The sequence below is a fragment of the Vombatus ursinus genome, unplaced genomic scaffold, assembly GCF_900497805.2.
Source record: "Vombatus ursinus unplaced genomic scaffold, bare-nosed wombat genome assembly UNPS02014830.1, whole genome shotgun sequence".
Classification (NCBI taxonomy): domain Eukaryota; kingdom Metazoa; phylum Chordata; class Mammalia; order Diprotodontia; family Vombatidae; genus Vombatus; species Vombatus ursinus.
This window is the reverse complement of record NW_020954608.1, coordinates 38,690,720-38,715,869: the sequence shown is the minus strand read 5'-3', so window position 1 is coordinate 38,715,869 and position 25,150 is coordinate 38,690,720. Positions and strand designations below refer to the sequence as shown.

The 25,150-nt window shown below is 37.3% G+C and overlaps 1 protein-coding gene across 1 annotated transcript in view; it reads right to left on the bottom strand.

The window, feature by feature from the left end:
• ITPR2 (inositol 1,4,5-trisphosphate receptor type 2) overlaps positions 1-25,150 on the bottom strand; it is a 507,541-nt gene that overhangs the window by 313,189 nt on the left and 169,202 nt on the right. The window contains exons 11-16 of the mRNA XM_027838537.1: positions 14,881-15,032; positions 13,248-13,347; positions 12,341-12,501; positions 7,772-7,913; positions 5,851-6,012; positions 3,646-3,818 (exon numbers count right to left, since the gene is read on the bottom strand). Of these exons, the coding sequence (XP_027694338.1) occupies positions 3,646-3,818; positions 5,851-6,012; positions 7,772-7,913; positions 12,341-12,501; positions 13,248-13,347; positions 14,881-15,032 (890 nt within the window). The remainder of the gene's footprint in view (positions 1-3,645; positions 3,819-5,850; positions 6,013-7,771; positions 7,914-12,340; positions 12,502-13,247; positions 13,348-14,880; positions 15,033-25,150) is intronic.

The following is a 25,150-nucleotide window of genomic DNA, read 5'->3' as shown; positions in this document are numbered from 1 at the left end:
CACTAGGCTTGGCACTTTCTAGAACCACGAATTGACTCTTTCTTCATCTCTTGCTTCCATCCATCTCCTGGCACCCTAGCCTGTATCCTACAATTCCTCACCTACTCCTGCCTGAAAAGGAGGGGAACATCTAGCCTCCTGTACCAGCTGGGAAATGCCACCTTATTCCCAGCAGTCTCTCTAGCTTCATAAAACTCTACATTGGTTGCCTCCCTTCCACACCTAATCAAGCTACATTATCATTGCCTGGTGCCCTGGGACAACCCCAACAAGAAGACTAGACCTCTAAGAAAGATCATAACCTACGTAAACTCATTACTCAATGTTTAACATACTCCTATCCCAATATGCTTTTCCCAGTCCAGGGATTCTGAACCTTCTGTTATCATTGTCCAAGCCTTTTTTTTTCTTTCTCCCCACTGACTGTTCCTTCATTCCATTCCCTTCAACACCACCCCCAACAATGTCCCACTCTAAAGCTACCCACCCTTTCCACTGCACTCTGGAATTCTTGTTCCATAAGTAACAAACTTGCTTTCATCTTAAACCTTTTCCTTTCTTACTCTTTCCTCTTGCACTCATTGAGTCCTGACTCCCTCATAATGATGCAGCATAATGATGACCACCCTTTCCACCATTGGACTAACTGAACTTTCATTCTTACCCCCAGATGCACTGGTCAAGGTGGAGGAATAGGAATACTTGCTCCCCATTGCCTCATCAAGGCTCTCCCTCTACATCCATCACTAAGAAATCTGTCTTCCTTTGAGGTTCATTCAATCTACATTTATTACCCAATCAAGATTCTAGTAACTTATCTATGGACTTCTAGGACACTCTCCTTCCTTGCTTAATAAATCCATTGCCTACTTCAGTCTTTTTCTCCTCCCCAACTCCTGCCCTCACACAACATACATACTGATACTCCCTGAGTCATCCTATTCTCACAGTTGTTTATTTTACTCATTTCACATAACCTACTCCTCCAACTAACCTCAGCTACACAGAAATGGTCCTACTTTTGATCTTGCCACAAACAAGTGTTATACTTCCATGTTTAAGAACTTTGAAATTCTTTTATCTGATTAAAATCTGTTGTTATCCTACCTCTCCTGTTTTTCAACTCCTAACCTGTTTGTCATCATCACTGTGACTTTAATCCCTCCTCCACCCCTCAATTCTTTCCTAGGCCATCACTCCTGCACTAACTGCACTCTCCGTGTTCATCTTGACCCCTTGGGGAATCCACTTAACTCATCTCTTGAGTCTCTGCTTGAGTCCTCTTCTCTTGAATCCCTTGCTCCCTTATCCAATTGCTGATTATGGCCTGCCAAGCCCCAACCTTGAATTACTTCAAACACACATTGCTTCTATGCTTGTTTATATATTGCTAAAAGATCCCTGAAAAAAAAATCACGAACTATGCTGATAGGGTCCACCACAAATTCATGTTACACAAATCAACCAGGCTTTCGCTATGGCAAGGCAATTCTTTTATACCTCCACTATCACTATCTTACTGACCACAGCTGCTTTTCCAAAACTTTTCTTCTCTTCTCAAACCTACCATCTTCTTCTTCCCTCCACCCTGTCAACTGACAGTCTTAACTCATACTTCACAGGAAAAAAAAAATTGGGGCTATGTGGCAAAAGCTCACTCTTATCTCCTCCTATTCAACTCATATCACTCAGTTGCGTCCTGCTGCTACCTCCTCCTTCAACCCTATCTTCCAGGAAGAGGCAAACTTTCTCTTTGCCAATGCAAACACATCTCCATGAACAACTGATCATATCTCATGCTATCTTTTCCCTTAGATTGCCAGTTTTATCATTCCCACTCTCTCACCAACTTTCAGTCTCTCCCAGTCTACTGGCTGCTTCCCTACATCATTCAGCTAAACCGGCTCTCTCTGGTGGTCTCTTCATATCAAATCTAAAAGCATACCTCTCTATAGCCTTTGACATGGTAAATCACCCTGTCCTTGATTGTCTTTTCTCTCTAGGTTTCTGTGACTCTGCTCTGTCCTGGTTCTGCTCCTGTCTGATCACTACTTCTCCGTCTCCTTTGCTAGACCTTAATCTAGGTCACACCCACTAACTGTGGGTGTCCTCCCTGCCCCCGCAAGGCTCTCTCCTATTCCCTCTTCCCATTTCCTTCTGTAATAAGCTCCCAGGTATTCAAATAGGAAGATGATTCTTACATCTCTTCATCCAGCCCTAACCTCTTGCCTGACTTCCAGGCTCATATCTCCAACTGCCTCTTTGTTTGTTTGTTTGTTTTTCCTTTTTGGTGAGTCAGTCGAGGGTTAAGCAACTTACCCAAGGTCACACAGCTATTGAGTGTAATGTGTCTGAGACCAGATTTGAACTCTGGTCCTCCTGACTCCAAGGCCGGTGCTCTATCCACTGTGCCACCTAGCTGCCCCTCCAGCTGCCTCTCTGATATCTCTACTTGGATAGACTGAAGACGTCTTAAAATCTATCCAAGACTGAACTCATTGTCTTTCCCCCCAAACCATTTCACTCTTTCAAACTGCCCTGCTATTATTGTTGAGGGCGTTATTATCCTCCCAGACACTTGGTGTCATCATCCTTGACTCCTCCCCTTCTCACTCCCCTTTGGACCATTACCCACTTCTCTCTGACACCGCTCCCATTCACATCCCAACATCAATGAAAATTTTTTGAAAGAAATAGAGACAGTGGCAGCTAGGTGACGCAGTGGCTAGAGCACCAGCCCTGGAGTCAGGAGACCTGAGTTCAAATCTGACCTCACACACTTACTAGCTGTTTGACCCTGGACAGGTCAAGGAAGGAAGGAAAGAAAGCATCCTGTTTTATGCCTCAGCTATGTTAATGGCCTTCTGATCACTGAATGAGATTATTTCTGTTGTATCTTTCAAGGAATCTTGATTGGCAAACACTTTGTTAGAAAAGATCCCTGGAGGTGGCATTTTGCTCTGTGGTATCAGATTCTTTTTTATCATACTGAACAAACAACCAGCACAATGGGTTCCTGTATTCATTACATCTTTTACCCAATTATGAAATCATAAATATGAATGAATAAAAAAAACACTTATTTAGCACTCCATATGTGCCAAGAACTGCGCTAAGTAATGAGGACACAAATACAAAAGCAAGATAGTGTCCTCTCCCAAACTCTTCTCCATTATAATGAAGGGACATCTAGTGCAGAAGCCAATCTGAAGAGGATTTCTCTGTTGATAGTGAAGTTCCCCAAGATACTCCTGCCTTAGGATGGCATTGCACTGGTTGCATCAAGCTCTGAAATATTTCAGAGCCTCCTACAAGGGTCTGCAAACACTCAGAAGAGTTTGACCCAACGTCAAGTGGATGAATGATGTCTGTGGCCCAGATTAAGTCATGCATCTGAATGGAAAGCCTGTAGAACTTATCAATCAGCACATCTACCTGGGATGGACCATATACATGGACTGTCAGCTAATAGGTGAACAGGAAGCTATATTGCTCTTAGAAACCTGCAGAATTCTTGGAATGAAACCATGTTTTCTATGGAAACAAAGGGCCGTTTTCAAAATTTCTAAATAACATAAGTTCTAAAAATAAAACCAAAAGCCAGCCTCTGTAAGAAAATAACACATAAAGTGGACCACTTCAAACCTTGGCTCACGGTTCCTCCGGAGTAAATTAACAAATGTTTCAATTTCTTTTGCTGTGATATGTTTTTCTAGTAGTTTTCTGTTGTTGTGCAACAAAGCTGTGATGGTGTCCTCTGCCAAAATATCATAGCCAATCTGGGATTGCATGACACAGAAGTTCTTAGCAATATATTCCTGCCAAAAAAAGAAAGGGCCCAGGATAATTTTTAATGCAATTCAATTCAACAAAAAAAAAAATTTATTAAATACCTTCTAAGAGCAAAGTACTGTGCTAGAACCCAAAGTTAAGTGGTAAAAAATGGAGCCAAGATATAATTTCTAATTATGATAGGTTAATTGGTCCAAATTGAATAAAAATCATCTTAAAATATATTTAAAGAGAGCAGCATTGAAAAACTAAGTAGCTTAATAGAGAAAGCAAAAAAAATTGATATAGAGCTGAAACGAAATTATAAAGGAAAATCTCATGAAATATAATGTTTAAATATCTTATTATTACTAAATGCTTGTCAGGGAAAAACACAATCTAATTATAATTAAATATTTTATATGATGAAGCACTTCAAGAATTGACTGACCTGAATCCAACTGCTGGCTCAATTTACTATTATTTGTTACTTATTTTATTATTTATCATATGAGACACAAAGATTAGTCTTTTTAGCTTCCCCCTAATGTGATAGTATTGCTATGATTTATGAATCAATTATTTTGCATAATTTGATTGTTCAATTATTTTGTATAACTAGGGGAGTGAAAATGGTTAATGAATATACAGGTCTTTGTTCCTAATCTTTAGGTATGTGTGTATAAACTGTGAGATATTATACACAAGATCTCAGATGGATTTGGATGTTTTGTGGTTTTGTTTTGTTTTCAGTAGGTGTTTCTATAAAAGTCACAATTAGGAAGGGAGCAGCTTCAAGTTTTCTTCATAATATCTTCAAGTTTTTAAAAGTTATATTGAATAAAATAATATTACTGTTTAGCTCTTAATCAGATGTTCTTTGGTCATAATCTTTGTTACTTCTTCACACATATACTCCCATTTAACTCCTCTCTGGCTCCAAGTTTGAGCAAACTGTGCCCAAATCCACCAATTCTTATTTCTCAAGTTCTACTAATAACTGAGATATTATTGTCTTGGAAAAGACATCCCAATACACAGAATTTTCACTGTCCTGCTCTGAAAAAAATGCACAAGCATTGTTTCTTATAAGTAAATTTAATGCATAAGATTTGTAATTAACAGGATTTATAAAGTAGGAAATTACTTTCCTTCATGTTTCATAATCTGAAGCTTTAAATTTAAGAAAATTTTAGGTAATATGTGTTGGAATATGGAAGTCAATAGAGGTGACATATGATGCTAAGCACAATAAATATGACTATGGTTTACTTACTAGATGCATTCCTGAAAAGTTACATGCAAATTGATTTTTTATAAATCAATCACCGTTTTAACTACACTAAGAGAACCCATACTTTAAAGGGAATATGTAGTGAATTTTTCTGTAAAGGAAAGAATCTTTGGTGTAGTGTGCAAAGTCACCCCTTATTTATATGTTTAGCAATCTGGAATTTTTGCACAAGAAACAGTCTTAAAGTATCCAGACAAAAAGGTAAGGAAAGGGGCAGCTAGGTGGTGCAGTGGATAAAGTACCAGCCCTGGATTCAGGAAGACCTGAGTTCAAATCTGACCTCAAACACATGACTTACTAGCTGTGTGACTCTGGGCAAGTCACTTAACTCCAATTGCCTAACCAAAAAAAAAAAAGGGTAAGGAAAAACCTAGTAAATACTAGTTCAAAGTGAGAAATCAATTTTTGGTATATTTAATATGGTAGTATAACTATTTAGGTCACAGAATTTAGAGCTAGCAGAGCTATTAGATGTCACTTAGCTGACCTCTTCTTGTTTTTTGTTTGTTTGTTTGTTTGTTTGTTTTACAGATGAAACCCAGAGAGTTTACTTGACTTGCTGAAGTCACAAGGGTATTAAATAGTTAGGTAGGATTTGAACCTATGTCCTTTGACTTCAAATCCTAAGAACACTTCTGAGATATTTCGAACTGTTTGAAATATTTAAATTCAAATGTTAAATTCCTACTTTGGATTAATTTATACGTCATATAATAGTACCAAAAGTCATTTTAGATTTCATTTAAAAAGTAAAAATTCATGGAGAAGTTATCTAGAAGTCCAACCTGATTTTTCCGATAGTCCTGCTGAGAATGTCTAAGAACTCGATAGCAGAGCCTCAGCATGTACTTGTAGGGTGCATATCTCTGGTCCCCTAGATCTTCAAGTCTCAGCATTGATCCTTCTCCCCCTTTGTCCTTAAAGGGAGCTTTAAGAATCCCGAACACCTATCAGTAATAAAAATTAGCAGTTTAGAAAAAAACTGTTAAACATTTTTTAGCCCGCTAGCTGTTACCACACTAAATTTCATCAGATGAACTTTCTTATGGCATAGGTTGAGTTCATTTCAATAAAGGACCTAAATATTGCTAAGCATTGCAATTCCACTGCTATTACAAAACTTTCAGGTGTCAAATAACAAAAATTATTATTTTAATAGATGCCTTATGTGTATTTTGTTCCAAGTGAACATGTGAGAAAATGGCCTTTTACAAAACATGCACACAGAAAATGTATGTGATCCTGTGATACTGTAATACAGTACAACTAAGATATACACAACTAAGAATATATTTTTCATTTCACAAGCTATTTAAAAACCATTATTTGTAAATTTTTCTCTACTCCAACTATGATGTAATATAAAAGAAATCCTATATTTAATATGGCACCTGCAAATACGCACACATGTTTATGGGAGAGTTTATTTATTTGTCATATACAAAGATAGCATGGCTGAAAACAATCCCTATTTCATAGACATGTACTAAGAATGATAGTTTCCACACATTGTCACATGAAAATTGTCCTTTGACTTATGACTCTAACTGCTCTTTTCAATATGAAAGAGTTCGTGAGGACTAAGTAAAATCACTGGCTAGAGCTTTCAAAATATAAGGAGTTAACAATTATAATTCAATACAGTGATGTGCTTCTAGCAACACCGACCTAGCCAGATTCTCAGCAGGTAAAGAACTTGGGGACTCTGAAAGATATGTCTCAGCTCTTTCAGGACGATGCATTGGCATGAGCAATACATGCTCCACCAATGAGAAAGGACTTTGAAAGGAGAATTTTATATTGTAGCTTAAGAGATAGCAGAATAAACACATGCATAATACATGAGCACTATACATTAAAGGCTGTTGAATTTATTATACCTATGATATTGAAATAAGGTGTGTTAAACATGTGAACGGGCAGTTTAGGCGGCACAGGGTGTAGAATGTTGGGCCTAGAGTCAGAAAGACCTTCATATCTGGCCTCACTTACTAGCTGTGGGCAAGTCATTCAACCCTGTTTGCCTCAGTCTCCTCATCTGTAAAATGAGCTGGAGGAAGAAATGGCAAACTACTTCACTGTTTTTGCAAAAAAAAAAAAAACGCAGCAAAGAGTCGGACACGACTGAAAAGATTGAACAAGAACAAATGTGTTAAATGTGAAAAGGCCACATGAATCCTCACAATCAGCTTTATTAAAATAATAAGAGTGCTAATGGCAAAAATGACTCTTCTCGCAACTGATTTTGCAATCACACTTCCAATTTTTAATCGTATTCACTAAAACAAACCTTACATCTATAAGAGTCTACTAGAAAAGAGTTCTACTTGATAACAATATATAATATATAAACTTTCTTCTTTTTCCAAATTATGCAAAATTGCATGAACTAGGAACTATCATCACTTTTATATGCCTTCCTTAGGTTCATATACACGGACCATGACAAAGGAACATATTTCATCAGCAAACAACTATTAGGTGAGGAAAGAATGAATAAAATGTTAGTTTTTCGGGGCATACATTTTTATTTAGATTCACGTATGAATTGAAGAAATGAGGTGAAAGAGTTAGGAATACAGAAATGTCCTCATGCACCTGGAAATTGTCTAGTAACCTACCTAGAAATTGGGCCAGTCAGCATGACGGAGATCTGACCTTGATGCTTAGTCACACAGATAAAATATTGCATATAAAACAACTCACTTGTGCCAATATGTTCTGCTCCCTCATTAATTTTTGCCTTTCCCTATTTGGCCTGGTGACTACCACATCCAGAACATCTTGTCCATTGTTAGGTACATCAGCAACAAAGAAAATGAGGTCCTCCAATAACTTTGTCACAAATCTATAGAAAAAAAAAGAGAAATGTTATTGTATGGTACAGAGAAATCATTTTACAAAGAAACGCCTCATACCATAGAAACCAAGTCAATGTAAACCAAAGGTAAGAGAGTATACAAAAATGGGAATTCTTGACTCTGCAAAAGTGGAATCTCATATAGGGGCAATTAGAAAGAAACAGCAACGATGAAGGATTCACAGTTACTCTTCCCCAGACAAAAATAGCAACAACACACACACACATAATTAAAACACAGAAATTCCCACAAGCCTGTTACACCAGCTGAGTTGCCAAACTAACTAACACCACCAGCATGATGCTTTGGGTGACGTCTACATAGTGAAGCAGCACAACTTTGCTGAGGGGAGCATGGTTGTTTTCCAGAAACTCTGAGATTCAATCCCAGTTCTGCCCCTGACTCTTCACACACTGCATTGTCTCTTCACACTCTCCACAGCTCAGGTTCTTCAGCCTACAGAATAGGGAAATGACAGCCGACTTCCACAGAGACACTTACTGTAGACAACCGATCAATACCTCTGAACGGCTTGTAAGTCTAAAATAATGCATAGGGATGTGATGATTCAAAGGCTTTATGGGAAGGCTTGTGATGAACGTGCTCAATTTCAAGGTGCTTAAGTAAAAGTAGAAGGGAATGTGGCTTACTTAAAAGATAACTTCTCACGAAAAGGAAAAAATCTCCACGGGACCAAAGTTCAAGAGGTAGAAGGGACCTCCGAGGCCATCTAGGCCAAAGCCCTCATTTTGCAGATGAGGAACCTGCCTCCCAGAAAGGTTGAGATGTCTCACAGTCACCAAGGTAGTGAGTGTCCAAGGTGGGATGTGAACCTAGTTCCTCTGAGTTCTTTCCGCTATACCACTCCGCCTTCTTAAGGACTATGAATCTATACGTTATAGGTCACAGATCACGAACCATAGGACCAGAAACTTAGAGCTAGAAGGGAACTTAGAAGCCTATTATTTTATATGGATTAGAGAAACAGAGATTTAGGAAAGTTATGACTTATCCAAGGTCACACAAGTGTCAAAAGTGGGATATAAACCCAGGTTCTCTGACTCTAGAGTCAATATTCTTTCCACTGGACCCTACTGACTCCTAAGGGTGTTGGGGCAGCTAGATGGTATAGTAGAGCACTGACTCTTTGAGTCAGGAGGACCTGAGTTCAAATTTGACCTCTGACACTTACTAGTTGTGTAAACCTGGGCAAGTCACTTAACCTCAATTATCTCCAAAAAATTTTTTAAAAATTTCATAAAGGTATTGCTACTGAGATTTCTTTACAGAGAAATGTTATGACAAGTGAGTGACCGCAAAACTAAACCCAAAGCCTCAAGACCCAGTAATCACATAGCCAAATATCTACAACCGTGAACAATGGAAATATTAAAAAAATGCCTTCAAAGAAATGGCATATGTCATCCTGCAAATAATAACACAGGCAGAATATAAGGTCATCGTTTCCAAACATGGTAGATAGGAATACTAGAAGTTCTCTATGGTTCCTAAGAAGGTCTTAAGTATAAGGAGATATTTTCATCTGTAGAATCATCTGTATATACGCTCTAAAAAAATCAGACACGAGTATAAAGTATGAGCGTGAGTAGCTACAATGAGGAAGAAGAAACTCTATAGAGAGAAATACAAGTTCACATTCATTTCTAAGAAGAGAACATGAAAAAAAATTCAAAGATCTTATAGCCAAATGGATTTTTTTTAAATGGTTGAACAAAAAGATTATGAAAAATAGATAATGAAAAAGAAGTAGGATTCAATAGCTGACTCACAAAGAAGTGCTCAAAAATGAATAACTGAAGAAGCCAATGACCTAGTTCATTATAGAGTTTATAGGATAAGTTTCCCTAAAGGACATGCCACTGGCATTATCAATAGTGAGTACAAACTCACTTAATCTACTACATTTAGCAAGCTTCCATCCATGCCATGCTTCCCATATCACTCAGCCATCTATCTTATCCAATTGCTATCTACCTTGCCCACATATCTCTAGGCACAACAATTAAATCAACACTACCACTGCATATGGAAAGAGCCCTGTGGATCACCAATCCTTGGACTCCCTGGACCAAAACAACTTTCCCTGGCAACTATTCCCCTATATATGGAATCTCCCACTAGAGTATAAGTGCCTTAAAATCAGGGACTTACTCACTTTTACATTTAAATCCCTAGAACTTAGCACAATGCACAAAACATTGTTGTTTAGTCATGTCTGACTCCTTATGACCCCATATGGGATTTTCTTGGCAAAGATATTGGAGTAGTTTGCCATTTCCTTCTGGATTAAGGCAAACAGAGATTAAGTGACTTGCCCAGGGTCATACAGTCAGTCAGTATCTGAGGCCGGATTTGAACTCAGATCTACCTGATTCCAGGCCCAGTGCTCTATCCACTGAGCCACCTAGTTGCCTTGCACAAAACATGGTGTTTAACAATTTTTTTTGTTTAATCATGCATTCATCAGAAAAGATTTTGTCAGGCTGAAGGTCACCACTAAAACAACAAAAAGATTTTATAAAAATCTATGTTAGTGATTTTAGTTTACAAATTATAATTGAAATAATATATTTATGTTAAAAGAACTACTTCCATGATTCATCATGAAATACCAGTCACATAGCTAGAAAGTGCAAAAGATGGTTTTTGGACCTAGATCCTTTGATTCCAGAACCAACAGTCCTTCCCTTGAACCATTCCATCTCCTGCTGACTAAAATTACCCAGGAACCAAAACTGCCATAGGGCTTGAACCACTGCACTGCATACAGACGAATACATTACAAACTTTTTCAGTCTTTCATTAAACTTCAGGTTTCCTTAAATTCTGCAGATAAAACCTGTGTAAAGGGATCACAGGGTGAGAAACCTAGAACTGAAAGGAACCTCAGAGGTCCTTGAAACTAATCTCATTTCTCAGAGAGGGAAAAGCAGACCCAGGGAACTTGAGTGACTTGTCCAAGGCCACATGGTAGCAAATCTCAGAGGCTAGATTTGAACTCATGCCCTCTGAACCAAAGAAGATACTTTATCATAGTAAGGAAAGTTAATGTGCCACAATAGAGGAATGGTCATGGTACCCGAAAGATCCTGGTTCAAAGACTGACTCTGACTAGAACTAGACCAAAGACCGTGAACAAATCACTTCACTGCTCAGGCCTCCCACAATCAAAGTTGGTGGTAAGCACTGCTGGAAAAAGTTCCCACACAAGGAGTTCCCACAAGTCTGAATCAAAAACGGGGAAGAGGAGGCCTAAGAAAGAAGATAAGTTTCTTGATCTGCAAAATTTGAAACACTTTCATTTGTAGAACAGTAAATGGCACTTTCAAAGATTTATTTTATAGTTTTATTTTTTAATGTAATATATGTATACATGTGTATTTTATAAATATATAATGCATATACATATATATGTGAATATATTTGGTAATTATTTTTGAAGTTCTGTTTTCCATGCAACAACATAATATATACATGGGTGTATGTATTTATTTATACATAAATGCACATATCCATGTGTGTGTAATTCTCAGTTCAAGGTACAATGATCCTGATTCTGTGACAGGAAAATAAGGCTGGGAGATCTATCAAACAGGCTTTTTGCCTCAGTGTTGGGCACAGAGCTGAGATTTGTGTATGGGCTAATTTGAAGAATCAAATTATTCAAAACCTTTTCTTTTTAGTGGTCCTCTGTGAGGTGGATCCCAGTTCTAAAAACAAGCTTTTTTTAATCTTCCCATTTTCCTGGTGATAAACTAAGTATTTAACGCAACAAACCAAAGAGAAACAAAAAAGGCAACTGTTCCTCAATTTAGTACAAAATATGAAAAGTATCCTATATGATGTTTCATTTTAATTTATTGAAAGCATTCAAAGAATCATGTGTTGTTTTTTCTTTTCACACAGAGACAGAGATGCAGTGACACTGAGCCTAATCTTAATTCTCTCTTAATCATTTCACATACTGAAGTTTGTGTAAGAGTTGACAATTGACCCTCAGTTACTTAGATGGCAAGTCAAGATTTATTAAGGGCCTACTATGCACCAGGCATTGTGCTAAGTGCTGAGGATATAAAGAAAGGCAAAAAAATATCCCTGCTCTCAAGGAGCCCCCCATCTAATGGCGAGACAACATGCAAACAGCTATATACAAACAAGAGATATACAGGAAAAATTGAGGATAATCTCAAAGGAAAGGCACCAGCATTAAGGAAGACAAGGAGAGACTTCTTGCAGAGACATTAGCTGAAACATGAAAGACACCACAGAAGCCAGGAGACATTGATGAGAAAGGAGAGAGTTCCAGGGATGGGAGAAATGGGAGGAAGCCAGTGAAAATGCCTGGAGTCCAGAGACGGAGTGTTGTGATGCAGTTTATAAAAGACTCACTGACCTTCTTTCATTCTGAGTTATTGCTCCATTCTCCATTTTTTTAACCGTGGATGCTAAGACTTTGTTTGCATCATTGGCAAAATCTAAATCCCGGACTTCGGACAGAGGGACCGACACAATGGCAAAAGCTTCCTTATCTTCCTTTGTTTGGCAAGTTCCAATCTATAATGTGTGTTGTCATTGTTAAGGTCAGTTTCTTTCAGTTACTGCAGTTTTCTCTGAATTAAAGTTCATTTTTCAACAATAAAAATCAGCGACGGATAATCACAGTACAAGTCACCCACATTAAACAGCTGGGGCACCCTTTTTCCATAGCCACTCTTCCTGCCCTCCGACCAGTGCAGTGTTTAGAACAGTGTCCCCTCTCCACACACTACTGCTGATTTTCAATAGGATTCCAGGAGATGTACTTCTAAGGTAGTAAGCCGTCTGAATCTCAGTTTTCCTCATCAATAAAATGAGGCTGATAAGCTTCTACCTAACAATATTATTATGAAGATTAAATGAGATCATGTATGTGAGAGTGATATAGAAAATGTGAAGTGCTATGTAGTTGTTACTTATAATCATTACTATTATTCTCCTCTCCCTTACAGAAAGAGAGCTAAAACTTCAAGAAGTTAATTCAATATCAACTTTTTTCTTCTTCTACTCCATTTTGGGGAGAGGGTGAATTCAGGTCCCTTCAGGTGAGTGCTGGGAACTCTGAAGAGTCTGGGAACCTATCTTTGGAATAGCAAGTTCAATCATTTCAACCCTTTTAAGAGAGGACAAGCTTTAATTTTGTATTTGAGTTTCAGTAATCATTAATAATGGTGAAGATGGACTATAATGAAGAAACTGACCATCCCTTGATCCAGTTTACCCATTGTGTGACTGAAAATAGAAATAACATCATTATTATTTACCTTCAGCATCACAGGTCGCTCTTCATCAGTGTCTATAGGGATACTGGTGCTAGTTACCCATGTATTAGTGCATAAATGTCTCAGCCGAACATAGGAGTTCCTAAAATCAAAACGATATAAAACATCATGTCCAGTAAAACTTCTAAATCATTCACATACCTCAAATAATGTAGCTAAACAGCAATTACATGTAATTTACACTGTAGACATACAGAGTGTCCCAAAATTCTTGGTGCAGTTTAAAGCTGCAATGGTTTGGAACTGCACTGAGACTTCTGGGACACCCTGGGTATTTAAGAAAATCTCAGTAGCTCATTTTAATTGAGACTTAGATGATCCAGTATATTCAACAACAACAAAATCTTACTTATAGGATAATTTTAAATAAAAGTAGTTTCTTTACCTTAAAATAAGGATTGAAATAAGAACTGAACCTGTGATTTCATTGGTATAGAGAACTCCCAGGTAAGGAAATTCTACCAATAGTACCTTCTCTGCCACTTGAAAACTTACAATTGCCCAGAACAAAGAGATTTTAAAGTGATTTGTCCAGGATTACATTGCCAGTATATATCATAGGAGAGACTTGAACTCGTTTTCCTAGCTTCAAGGCCGGCTGTCTATCCTCAATGCCTATACCAAGCAGAGTCATGTGCTCTCTTTACCTTACAATACATGTAGTAAAATTAACTAAGTTAACATAGTGTTGTTGAATGGAGACTCTTAATTATGATAACTCATATCAATATATCTCTAAGGTTAAAAAAAAGCCCTTCTATTACAATAACTCTGCCCTTAAGAGATCTGCTTTGACTAATAAATATGAATGATTTGTAGTCAGCACCCCAACTGGTTAGAGAAAAACAGAGACTTCTAAAGATTAGAGACTTCTAAAAATGCTCTTTTCTTCACCATAAAATGAACATTAAAAAGGGGAAGTTTCTCCTCCAACAGAGAGGAAAACTCTTCGGCAATGAGGCCAGTGCTAGAGATGGGCTTTGAAGGACATGGAAAGGAGAATGAGGCAGGGGAGGAAAGGCCCTCTGAGGCAGGGGAGGAAAGGCCCTCTGGGGCAGGGCCTCGGCCTGCATTCTACGCTCAGGCTAGTTAGATGAGTGGGAGGAGATTTTTTTTTCTCTTTTCTATAATTCTCCATCCTCTTCCAGGAGGGGAGGCTCTTGTTGTTAGCCTGAGAAGGTTCACATCTAGAATAATGAAATTGGAATCAGATGGAGTAGTGACAGGAGGTAAGCTAGAATCAACAGTTGCCTCTGCCCCACAAAACACCATTCTGTTGCTTCTCATTAGAAGTGTCCCCTTTTCCCCTTAATGGGAGAAGGATAACCCTGGAAGGGAAGGAGTGGGCACAACAATATTAAGTAAGAGCATTATGAAGCATTAATTGTGCAGCATTCTTTCTATCCTTCAAATCTTAAGTATATTTCAATTCATTTTAAAAGTTAATTAATCTGTTTATGATGGCAAGATCAATATTTCATAGACTATTTGTTTACTTATAATTACTTCCTAATTTTAATTCAATAAAACTTATTTTGTTTCTTTACTCAATGGTGCATGGCTTTAAAGAAACCTCTTTATCCTTCCTCCCCCTCACCCCCCTTTTTTTTTTTACCTTGGCACTAGGCAATCAGCTCTCTGAAGAGTAGTAGCATCTAATTCAAAGAGCGATGCAATGTCATTTCCATGTGGTACAGAGACCAAAGTATACATAATCTTCTCCCCTGCTTGGCGTTTCTTCTTTGAAGTAGGAAGGTCACCATCTCTCTGTTGATAAGGCATAAGGGTTATTTGCTTTTATCAGGCTCCATTGTAAACTCTCCAATTAACTTGGAAGGAAGCAAGGAATCCACAAATTATTTCACATAAGAGTACAAAAGTGTCTGTTGCAAAATAATGTTCTCACATCATCCAAAAAAAAAAAGTGTTCCTGGGCCCTGACACACTATCTTTGAGCCAACTATTATCCACAGTAGTAAGTCATAAGCTCCTGAGAGGTGGTTTGATCCAGGTACATTACTAAAGCAAAGCATTCACAATAATATACTATCATTTGGGGTCACTTCTCTTCCATTAGATATAATTACAGGGTAATCTTGGTCATTCTATAGCTTTTTAATATAACATGGTAAATATCTTAGGTTTTCAAAAAATGAAAGTGCAGGCAGAGATGGTTTTCAAGAGTTTGCTCCAAGGGGCAGCTAGGTGGTACTGTGGATAAAGCTGCGGCCTTGGAGTCAGGAGGACCTGAGTTCAAATCTGGCCTCAAACACATAACACTTACTAGCTGTGTGACCCTGAGCAACTCAATTAACCCTGATTGCCTCAACAACAACAACAACAAAAAAAAGGTATTGTGTTTGGGCAGCTAGGTGGCGCAGTAAATAGAGCTCTGGCCTTGGAGTCAGGAGGACCTGAGTTCAAATCCAGCCTCAGACACTTAACACTTACTAGCTGTGTGACCCTGGGCAAGTCACTTAACCCTAATTGCCTCACCAAAAAGCAAAAAAAAAAAAAAAAAAAAAAAAAGAGTTTGCTCCTATCCCCCAGGACTGGCCATCATCATGACATACACATTAAAAGGAGGAAGATCAGTAGCTCTACTTCATTTGGTCCAGTAAGAAGCAAAAATTGGAGGTTTGGGGGGAAAATAAATCAAATGCTATTAAAGTTCCAAAATAGGACATACTTAAATCCATTAGTTCCTTGGAACATAATTGTAGGAAGGAAGCTTGGGGGAAGAGGATGACATTAAAGAGGCAAATGCAAGGGCAAAAAGAGAAAAATCCGACAGATATTTAAAATGAGATTACTCCACTTTGCACAGCTGTTAAAAATTAGATTCAGGCTCATACAAAACTTATTCCATTATTTCCTATGTATCCTATGCCAGGCTAACTACTACTTGTTTTAACTACCAATAGTTGGACTTAAAAGGTCAAAATTTATAGAATTGAAGACAATATAAAATAGTAGAAATTCGAAAATAAATCAAGCAACATGTTTCTATCAATAAAGGAGTTTGGAAACTGTGTTTACAAGTGACAAACATAAGGAGTATCAATCATAATTGTGGAAACTGGTGATAATTTACGTAGGGAGACCAATGAGGTTTGCCAATGATAAGAATGCTAAACAAAACCTCATATTTTGTTCTTGACAGGGCAGTTTTTCATAATAAAGGCAAGAATTTGAAGCAAAAGATTTAAAGTGGGGGTAAATAGCTGCATTAGCTTCATCTGAATCAAAAGTTCTTAACCTGAGATGCATTTTATATATGTATGTGTATAGATATGTGTATATGTGCTGTATGTTTACACACACGTATTTCAATGTAATTAGTTTCCTTAGTGTAATTCTCTGTACTTCATTTTATGCACTTAATAACATGACACCATAAAGGGATCCATAGCCTCTACCATTCTATGAGACAAAAAATATTAAGAACCCCTAATCTAAGTTTTTCTTGCTCTCAGGGTTGATTTGTATGGCAACTGGGAGTTTAATAGGGGCTAGGGTAACCTCCCCAACCCATTCCCATACCATTTTTGGTAGTTTTGTTGGGTATAATCACTTAAATTGTCTTTTCAAAGGACATGTGCTGAAAATTGGGGATCTAAAATGTGTTAACAGAAACTCTCTAACCCCAAGTTAGATGATTGGTGGGTGCCAGAAACTATGAACAGTACCCATTTAAAAGAAGCAATACCAAAAAAAAAAAAAAAATCCAGGTTTTATAACAGCCTCAAGGCTTCTCCTGGATTTTGCCAACTGCTTAAATAGGTGTTCTAGAACTATGTGAACTAAAACAGCTTAACCCTTCTTTGCAAGCTTACCAGCAGCTACTTCCCAGTAAAGGGGAGCAGAGAGGTAGATGGCTGAATAGTTAAAAACCAACAGACAGCTGGTGAGAGCAATTCAATGAACAGATCAGATGACGGGAGGGTGAACAGAGACAGAATGCCCAGCAGTAGAATACCTTGCAGTAAGCAACATAACACTATCACAGAGTTGGACTTAAAGCTATCAGTTGCCCCAACAATATATGTGCACTCACCACACAGACATTCCCCACATGTGCCTTATCTATTCCTTTTCCCTATTCATCCATGTTTCCTCTGAATGGACACTTGTCGCTGGTGATGTGGTAACGTGAGAATATACCCCTGTAAGTCTTCAGTAGGAGGCAAATCTTTTCATGTTTCTTAATTTATTATACTGTTTGATTAAATATTGTGTGCTCTGAACGAATATGTCCTTTCCCAATAGCTTAGTAAAAGTAAATGCATTATTAGCTATGATTTTAAGTGAAGCAAATAGAACCTCAAAACTAGGATAATCCTCTAGGGTCCATGGGTAAGAGGGAGCTACATTTAGAAAAAGAAAGAAAGGAATCATGTTTTTCTAGATATTTTCATCAAATACCATTTCCTACCTCATATTGTAAAGCCCTGCAAAAATGTAGGAGAAAAGAAAGATGGAGGCAATAACCCAGCTATTTAAATTTACACAATAATAATAGCTAACATTAAATAGCACTTAAAAGTTTGCAAAGGACTTTATATATGTGTGTATGTTTATGTATGTATGTATGTATGTATATATTTATATATATAAATATAATTTTATCCTTACAACAACCCTGTAAGGTAGATGTTATTATTATCCTCATTTTACAGTTGGGGAAACTGAGGCAGACAGAGTTTGGTTTTTTTTTTTAAGTGACTTGCCCAAGGTCACACAGCTAACAAAGGTCTGAGGCCAGATTTGAACTCAGGTCTTCCGGACTCCATGCCCAGCACTCTATCCACTGTTCCACCTGGCTCTATTTGATAATTAATTCAGGAGTCATTTGTAATCTTGAACAAAACAGTTCCAATGAAGTGGTGGTGATGGAAAACAGATTACGGTGGAGTAAGTAGTCAGTGAGTAATCAGGAAGTACAGGCTGGGAGTATAAGTCTATATTTTCAAGGAGTTAAAGAATCAAAAGCAGTGAGTTTAGGCTTTGTTTCAGGAAAAAGAGAAAGAATATAACACATCAGCTTGAGAAGGGAGCAGGGCAGCCTGGTGATACAATGGATAGAGTACCAAGCCTGGTGTCAGGAAGACCTGAGTTCAAATGTGACCTCAGACACTTGATAGCTGTGTGACTTTGGGCAAGTCACTTCATCTCTGCCTCATTTTCTTCATCTGTAAAATAGGGATAATAATAGCATTTCCCTCCTAGGGCTGTTGTGAGCAAGAAATGAGATAATCATTGTAAAGCACTTAGCAAAGTGCCTGAGACATAGTAAACAGTATCATATAAATGTTAGCCATTATCATTATTATCATCATCATCATTATTATCACTTGTTTGTGTTCTTCTTTTTAAGCATAGAAGAGGCCCAAGCATATTTGTCATCAAAGACAGAAATTGAAGGTAGAAAAGCAGGGAAGAGCGAAGTATGAAGCAAAAAAAAAAAACAAAACAAAACAAACAAAAAAAAAAAAAACCAGCCTCAGTAGAAGGCTTCCCTAGAATTCACTTGTACATTCTCTTCCCACTTCTTCCTGGGTTAACCTGGCCCTCTATTCTCTCCTATTCATGTCATCTATTCTCTTCCATAACTCTTCTTTCTATCCTGCACTCTCAAAATCACTTACATCCTTTGTGCTCTTTCCCTCAAATAGGAGAAAGTGGAATAGGCCACATCTGATCATTTAGAATCAAAGTCTACTGATCAAAATTGTTGGTATGCCAGACCAGTTAATACCATTACAATACCGCTGTAATTTCATTTCTTTTGTAAACTTAAAATGATAAATTTTGTTTTTTGAAACAACAGAAATTTAGTTTCCCTTTCAATGCTCACCCTATTGGAAAAAGAAAAAGGGGAAATCAGTTCCTTGTAACAAACATGCCTAGTGGAACACAAACTGTACGTATTGATATGTATATAAATATGTGTGCATATATGCATGTACACATATATACACATATATGTATGTATACGTATATAAAAATCATTCAGCATCATAATCCAGCCACCTTTCTCTGTGATGGATAGCATGTTTCTGGAATTTTTCCAGTCTTCTGGAATCATGAATGCTCATACTAATCACAATTCTTAAGATTTTTCATAGTTGTTTGTTTTCACAGTGTTGCTATTGTAAAAATGATTCTCTGGGTTCAGCTCATTTCATCATTCAGTAGTTCATTCCCATAGCCAGAATCTTCCTTAAATAATGAAGAAATTTCAGAGGGAGTCATAGAAACTGCTCAAAAAACTTGATAAGTAGCCCAATTGCTCACCCTCAACCTCAAAAATTGGTTTTTATGAAAGAAGTTCATCACCCAATTTTCAGACAGAAGTGACAGACAAGCTAACCAAAATTAATGAGCTAGAGCATGTAAATGCTGAGAAGAAGCTATAATCATCTGACCCTCTGAAGGCAGTCATGAGCTCATGGTCATGGACTTTCCCTCAGGCAGTTAAGACTCAGAAGACTCAAGACACAACTATAATCTCAGTACTCTGCATCCATCACCTACAACTCTGAGAACTAAAGTGAAGAATTGACCTGCTGGCCTGGAGGGCAGAACAAAGTATTTAGGAGTGGTTGAAACTCTTTTTCTGGGAGAGAAAACCTTATGAGTAATGGTAGGTGTTACCTGTATGTTATGAGTTGAGGGGTATGAAAAAGGCCTATCGCCCCCCCAAATAACTCCCTCATCAGTCTCTCATACTGAAATATAACTAATACTGATTCATTCCTTTTAATGAATGAATCTAGAAGGCTTTAGGTTTGGGTCTGGAAGGCTTTTGGTTTTCAATATTTCCTTAAGAAAATGAAAACACTCCTAGGAAGTGAAATTTGACTATTCCCAAGCAATGCCTGATGATGGAATGAATTTAGATGCAAAGCATTTTGCCTAGTGTTGTTTCAAGATGAAAACTGATCACTAATCTTCAAGAAGCTTACAATCTACACCCAGCAGTTTACACCACACACAGACTGAGATCAGAGAGCAAGACCATACAAGCTGGACCTCAGATTGCAATTGGGGAGAAAGGCATTTATAAGGGAAGCTGGAGGGTACCTACTTGATTTCATAATTTTACGAAGTGTTGCCAGTGGTCTCAGAAATCAAATTCTTTTGCCTAGTAGTCAAGGCTCTCAAAAATATGGCCCTGCATTAGCTCATATAACACCCTGCCACCTATACTACACTTCAAACAAATGGGTAGACTCTTCATTCCCCCAATATACCATGCACTCTTCCACTCTTTCCCATCCCTTTTGCTCCTGTTGTACCCTATACTTGGCATGGCCTCTTTCACTCTCCTCCCCCTCTCCACTCATTAAATTCTTATATAACCCTTTAAAGACCATTTCAAAAACCAACTCCTCCAGGAAGCTTTCTCTGTTCCATGTCACTAACAACTTTCATTCTCTGACAAAGATCTGTTTTACAACTTTCTAATCCATTTTCTTTTCCAAGACAGCATGCATTGGAAAAGACCCTGATGTTAGGAAAGACTGAAGGCAAAAGGAGAAGGGGATGGCAGAGGATGAAATGGATAGATAGTGTCATGGAAACAAGGAACATGAGCTTGGACAGATTTTAGGAGACGGTGAATCATAGAAGTGCATAACATGCTATGGTCCATGGGGTCACGAAGAGTCAGACACAACTGAACAACAATCCATTTACCATCTAATAATGTGTATAATAGTTGCCTCTATTTTCTTATTCTTCTACAAGACAGTAAACTCCATAAGGGCCATAACTCCACAAACTTATCTATACTTTTACATCTCCTTTAGCACCCAGCTCGGTGCTAGGCACACAGCAATATGCCTCCTAACTCCACTCCTGTGGGCCCTTTCTCCCACTTTTCTTCCTATAACCTCCATTTAGGGGGAGGGCCAGACCATCCATCTTTCATTCTCTGGGCTTCAACCTCATTCTTCAGTTGCCCACAAATTCTAATCCCTTCCAATCTTTTTCTCATTGGGGCATTCTTCCCAGCAACTCCTTCATAAATACTTGTTGACTGTCTGACAATAGGTGTGATGTAGTCTAGCCTAAGAAGGTTCCTTCCTTTCAGAAACATATGAAATATATAGTGTATATAATACTATAATATATAGTGTCAGTGTAGACCCAGAGACCTAAGGAACTTAACCAACCTTATAGATATCTTTCTTGATCTTACTCATAACCTATATAGAATTCAAAATATGTCTAGGATCTCCTTTTTATCCTAGAATATTGGATATAAAAAGGGCCCCAGATATTTTTGCCTACCAGAGTATAAAACAAAATTAATGCTAACCTCTGTGGCCACTCAGAGCCTCCTTGTCATACTGGGCAGGAGTGGTTTCCTCAAACTACTACAGAGCTAGAACCTTACTGACAAACAAAACAGATTAGCATATGCATCCTTTTTTTGTGTTATCACAATGATTTGCATATTATCAGTAAAATTAGCTACTAACTATAAGATGTGGAGTTGTTTCTGTTCCTTGAGATTCAAACAAAAGGGCTTAATATGTTTGTTGAATGAATAAATGAAATCATACCATGTAAAAGATGAACCTTACTGGCTAACCACCTCTTCCTTTATCTGAACCCCATTTCCTACATTTACTACTCTTCACACAAGGGAAATCAACTATGAGATGATCCCAATAGCAAATGAAGCTGTTACAACAAGATGCTGATATTAAAACAGTTTTCTCCTAAAGGCTCTAGGATCTCTGTGATTGTCACAGATTGTACTCTGTCTACATTATTGTGTTTAGATTTCATTAAATGAGAATTATATGTAGTAATATGATGGTAGTGTTGATTATGAAAGAAAAAAAGAGAAAAAGAATAACATTCTAGGGAAATATATAATCAAGGAAATTAATACCTGGAAAGCTGCAATAACAAGAAAATTCTATAAAAGATATAGTTAAAATGTATATAAAATGGAGTAGAAATTCAGTGCTTTTAGAACTAGCACAAAGAGCCTTCAATATATGAATCTTTTCAAATATAGTAAAAAAAATCACTAATTTATAATAACTACATATGATCTATCAGAATTCGTGGAAAACTGAATTATTGAATTTTTAAAATAATAGTAGTTGTGTTACTGTAAAGTATGAAAACAGTTTTCAAAGAACAGTATGCCTAGTAAAGTTTCTTGGGGGAACTGGCATCATTTATACTTTGTATATCAATTGTTCATATGCCAACAGATACTTACAAATGATGTAGGGGTGCTTGAAAATAATGTTATTTTAAACAATCCTTATAATCCTGATTCTATTATAAATTTCCTCAACCAGCTCTTCTTTCATAATTTTTTTATTTTAATATCATGCTATTCTACTTCACATGGTAGACATTCCAGCTATCCTACTAGCTGCTTTCTGAATTTCACATGCTACCTCTCATCTCTGTGCCCAGTGCCTAAAATGTAATTCTTCTTATGACAGAGACTAAGCAAGAATTAGATTTAATATAAGCTGGAGGTTTAAAAATGAAAAAAAGTCATGCTAAACTACGGTAGAAAACAGAAATGCAGGCAGGACTTTTGTATGTTGACCTATTTTAGTGGGTTCTTAAAAGATCAGGATTTTCTGATAGATCTAATGGACCCAACTTCACAGATTATATGAGTTGAAGTTCCTATATGAAAAGTCAGAAGAGTAAATTCATTGCTATCTTTGTTCCTACATATCATAGAAAGGTACCAGGCAACACAACAGTTATCGTTCATTGTTGATTCACTAGTGAGTCATTGCATTTTTAGCAGGGACATCACATTACAATTCTGCTGTTAGGAGCCAGAGTAAGATTCCGTAAGAAACAATGTATGTGTTTTCAGAGCTGATTCAGACCTGTGTGCAGGAGCAAAATAATAATGGGCCAGCATCTGTCTCAGTCACTACAAAGCCTCCTCCCAAGTAGTCTAACTGTCGACTTTATATAACCAAAGTCACTGACGTTTTAAACAAACACTTAAATGAGCTTTTTCTCATGCTATGCTTTTTTTTTATTAAAAAGTTATTATTGAGGTATTTCTAATCCAACCTCTTTCCTTCCTTTTCATGGGGACAACTTAGGCATGCATGGTTAAATTTTTAACTAATGAAAATTTTGATTTGGTTTTTGTTTCATCCAATTTCATCATCTGATACCTAAAAAGTAAACTGCCTAGAATGGAATTTTCAATTATGTTTCTGGGTGGCTACAAAGTGTCTCTGTATGTATAATTTTACATTAAATTCCTATTTAGATATAGATCCCATGAATATACCTCAAAAAAATCATCAGTTTTTAAACAAATTTAGTAATACTTAAGACTTCTGGAGACTCAGGGCACAATTTCATAAGATAATAATAATCATCATTTTTATTACATAATAATAATAGCTAGCATTTACATAGCTCTTTTAAGGTCTGCAAAACACTTTACAAATATTATCTCATTTTTTATCTTCATTATCCTGGGAAAGAGGTGCCATTATTATCCCCATTTTACCAGTGATGAAACTGAAGCAGGCAGAATTTAAGTGGCTTGTGTAGGATCACATATTTGTGTCTGAGGCTGGATTTGAATTCAAGTCTTGTTATCTCTAAGTCCAGTACTCTATCCAATGTGTAACTGAGCTACTTGATCCTGAAAGGTTCTTTTGTGAAGGAATAAATGAATTTCAGGTTCCCAGTTGTGCTTGACATTGTTCCAATGTTTATAGGGTCCTTGTGGATGCTGTACATTTGTGAAATTGGAAATAATAGACTCCTTTGCAACAAAAATATACCAATTTGGAGCTAATAGGAACTCTGACACACAGTGCTACATTTTTGATGCATTACACATTAACCTTTGAATTTTCAAAACTAGAAGGAAGCTTTTTGGTCAAGGTTTCAGATTTACAGGAAAGCCTCAACTGGGCTTTGGAGGGACAGCAGAAGGGAAATTACATAAGAAAATATTTGCATATTCACAGTGAACCCAATGTTACTGGAACCGAGACCTGAGATTTATATATACTCAGTTAGGAAATATATTCATGTTTCATTGACTGAAAAAAACCTGCGAACGCTTCATTGCTTCATTTTCACTAGACAATTATTGGTAGGTGGCAAATGCTCTATAAAATAAGAGCTCATAATGTTAGTTTTACAGTTTCCCATTCCAAGACCTGCTTATATTTAAGCGAGGGATTTTGGAGGGAGGGAAATCTGCAGTGCCCAGCTGTGCCTTTGTCTGCAATGAGAGCCAGAAGGCAGTAATACAATAGTAGTATTCCAAGCTAACAAGAGTAGATCCAACACTGTGATACATCTCTGAACTACTGACATAATGACATAGACATCTCCTTCTCCTATACTTTTCTTTCTCAGATCTTAAAGAGTGAATGACAGGAACACAAATATACACAGTGACTACAACAATAAAAATGGAAAAAACATCAAAAATAAAAGCTGACCCTTTTATGATTATAGTGACCAAGCCTGACTCCAAAGAAGGTATGTGAGAATGTACCACCTCCCGTCCTTCTTTACAGAGTTGGAGGAATACAGACATGTAAGATGTCCGTTAGATTGTGAGCTCCTCAAGGGTACTTTTGCCTTTTTTTGTATCTTCAGCACTTAGCACAGTGCCTAGCACACAGCAGGTGCTTAATTAATGTTTATTGATTGAGTGTAATGCTGCATGCACTGCAAAACTTGATTAGCATGGTGTCTGGCACATAGTGAGTGCTTAATAAAGGTTTGTTGACTGACTAATTAATGCCCGACTTAGTTTTGATGGACTGGTTTTTTTTCTCCCACTTAAAAAAAAAAACCTTTCATTTACAAAAGATGACTGGGAGGGCATGACGGAGAGATAG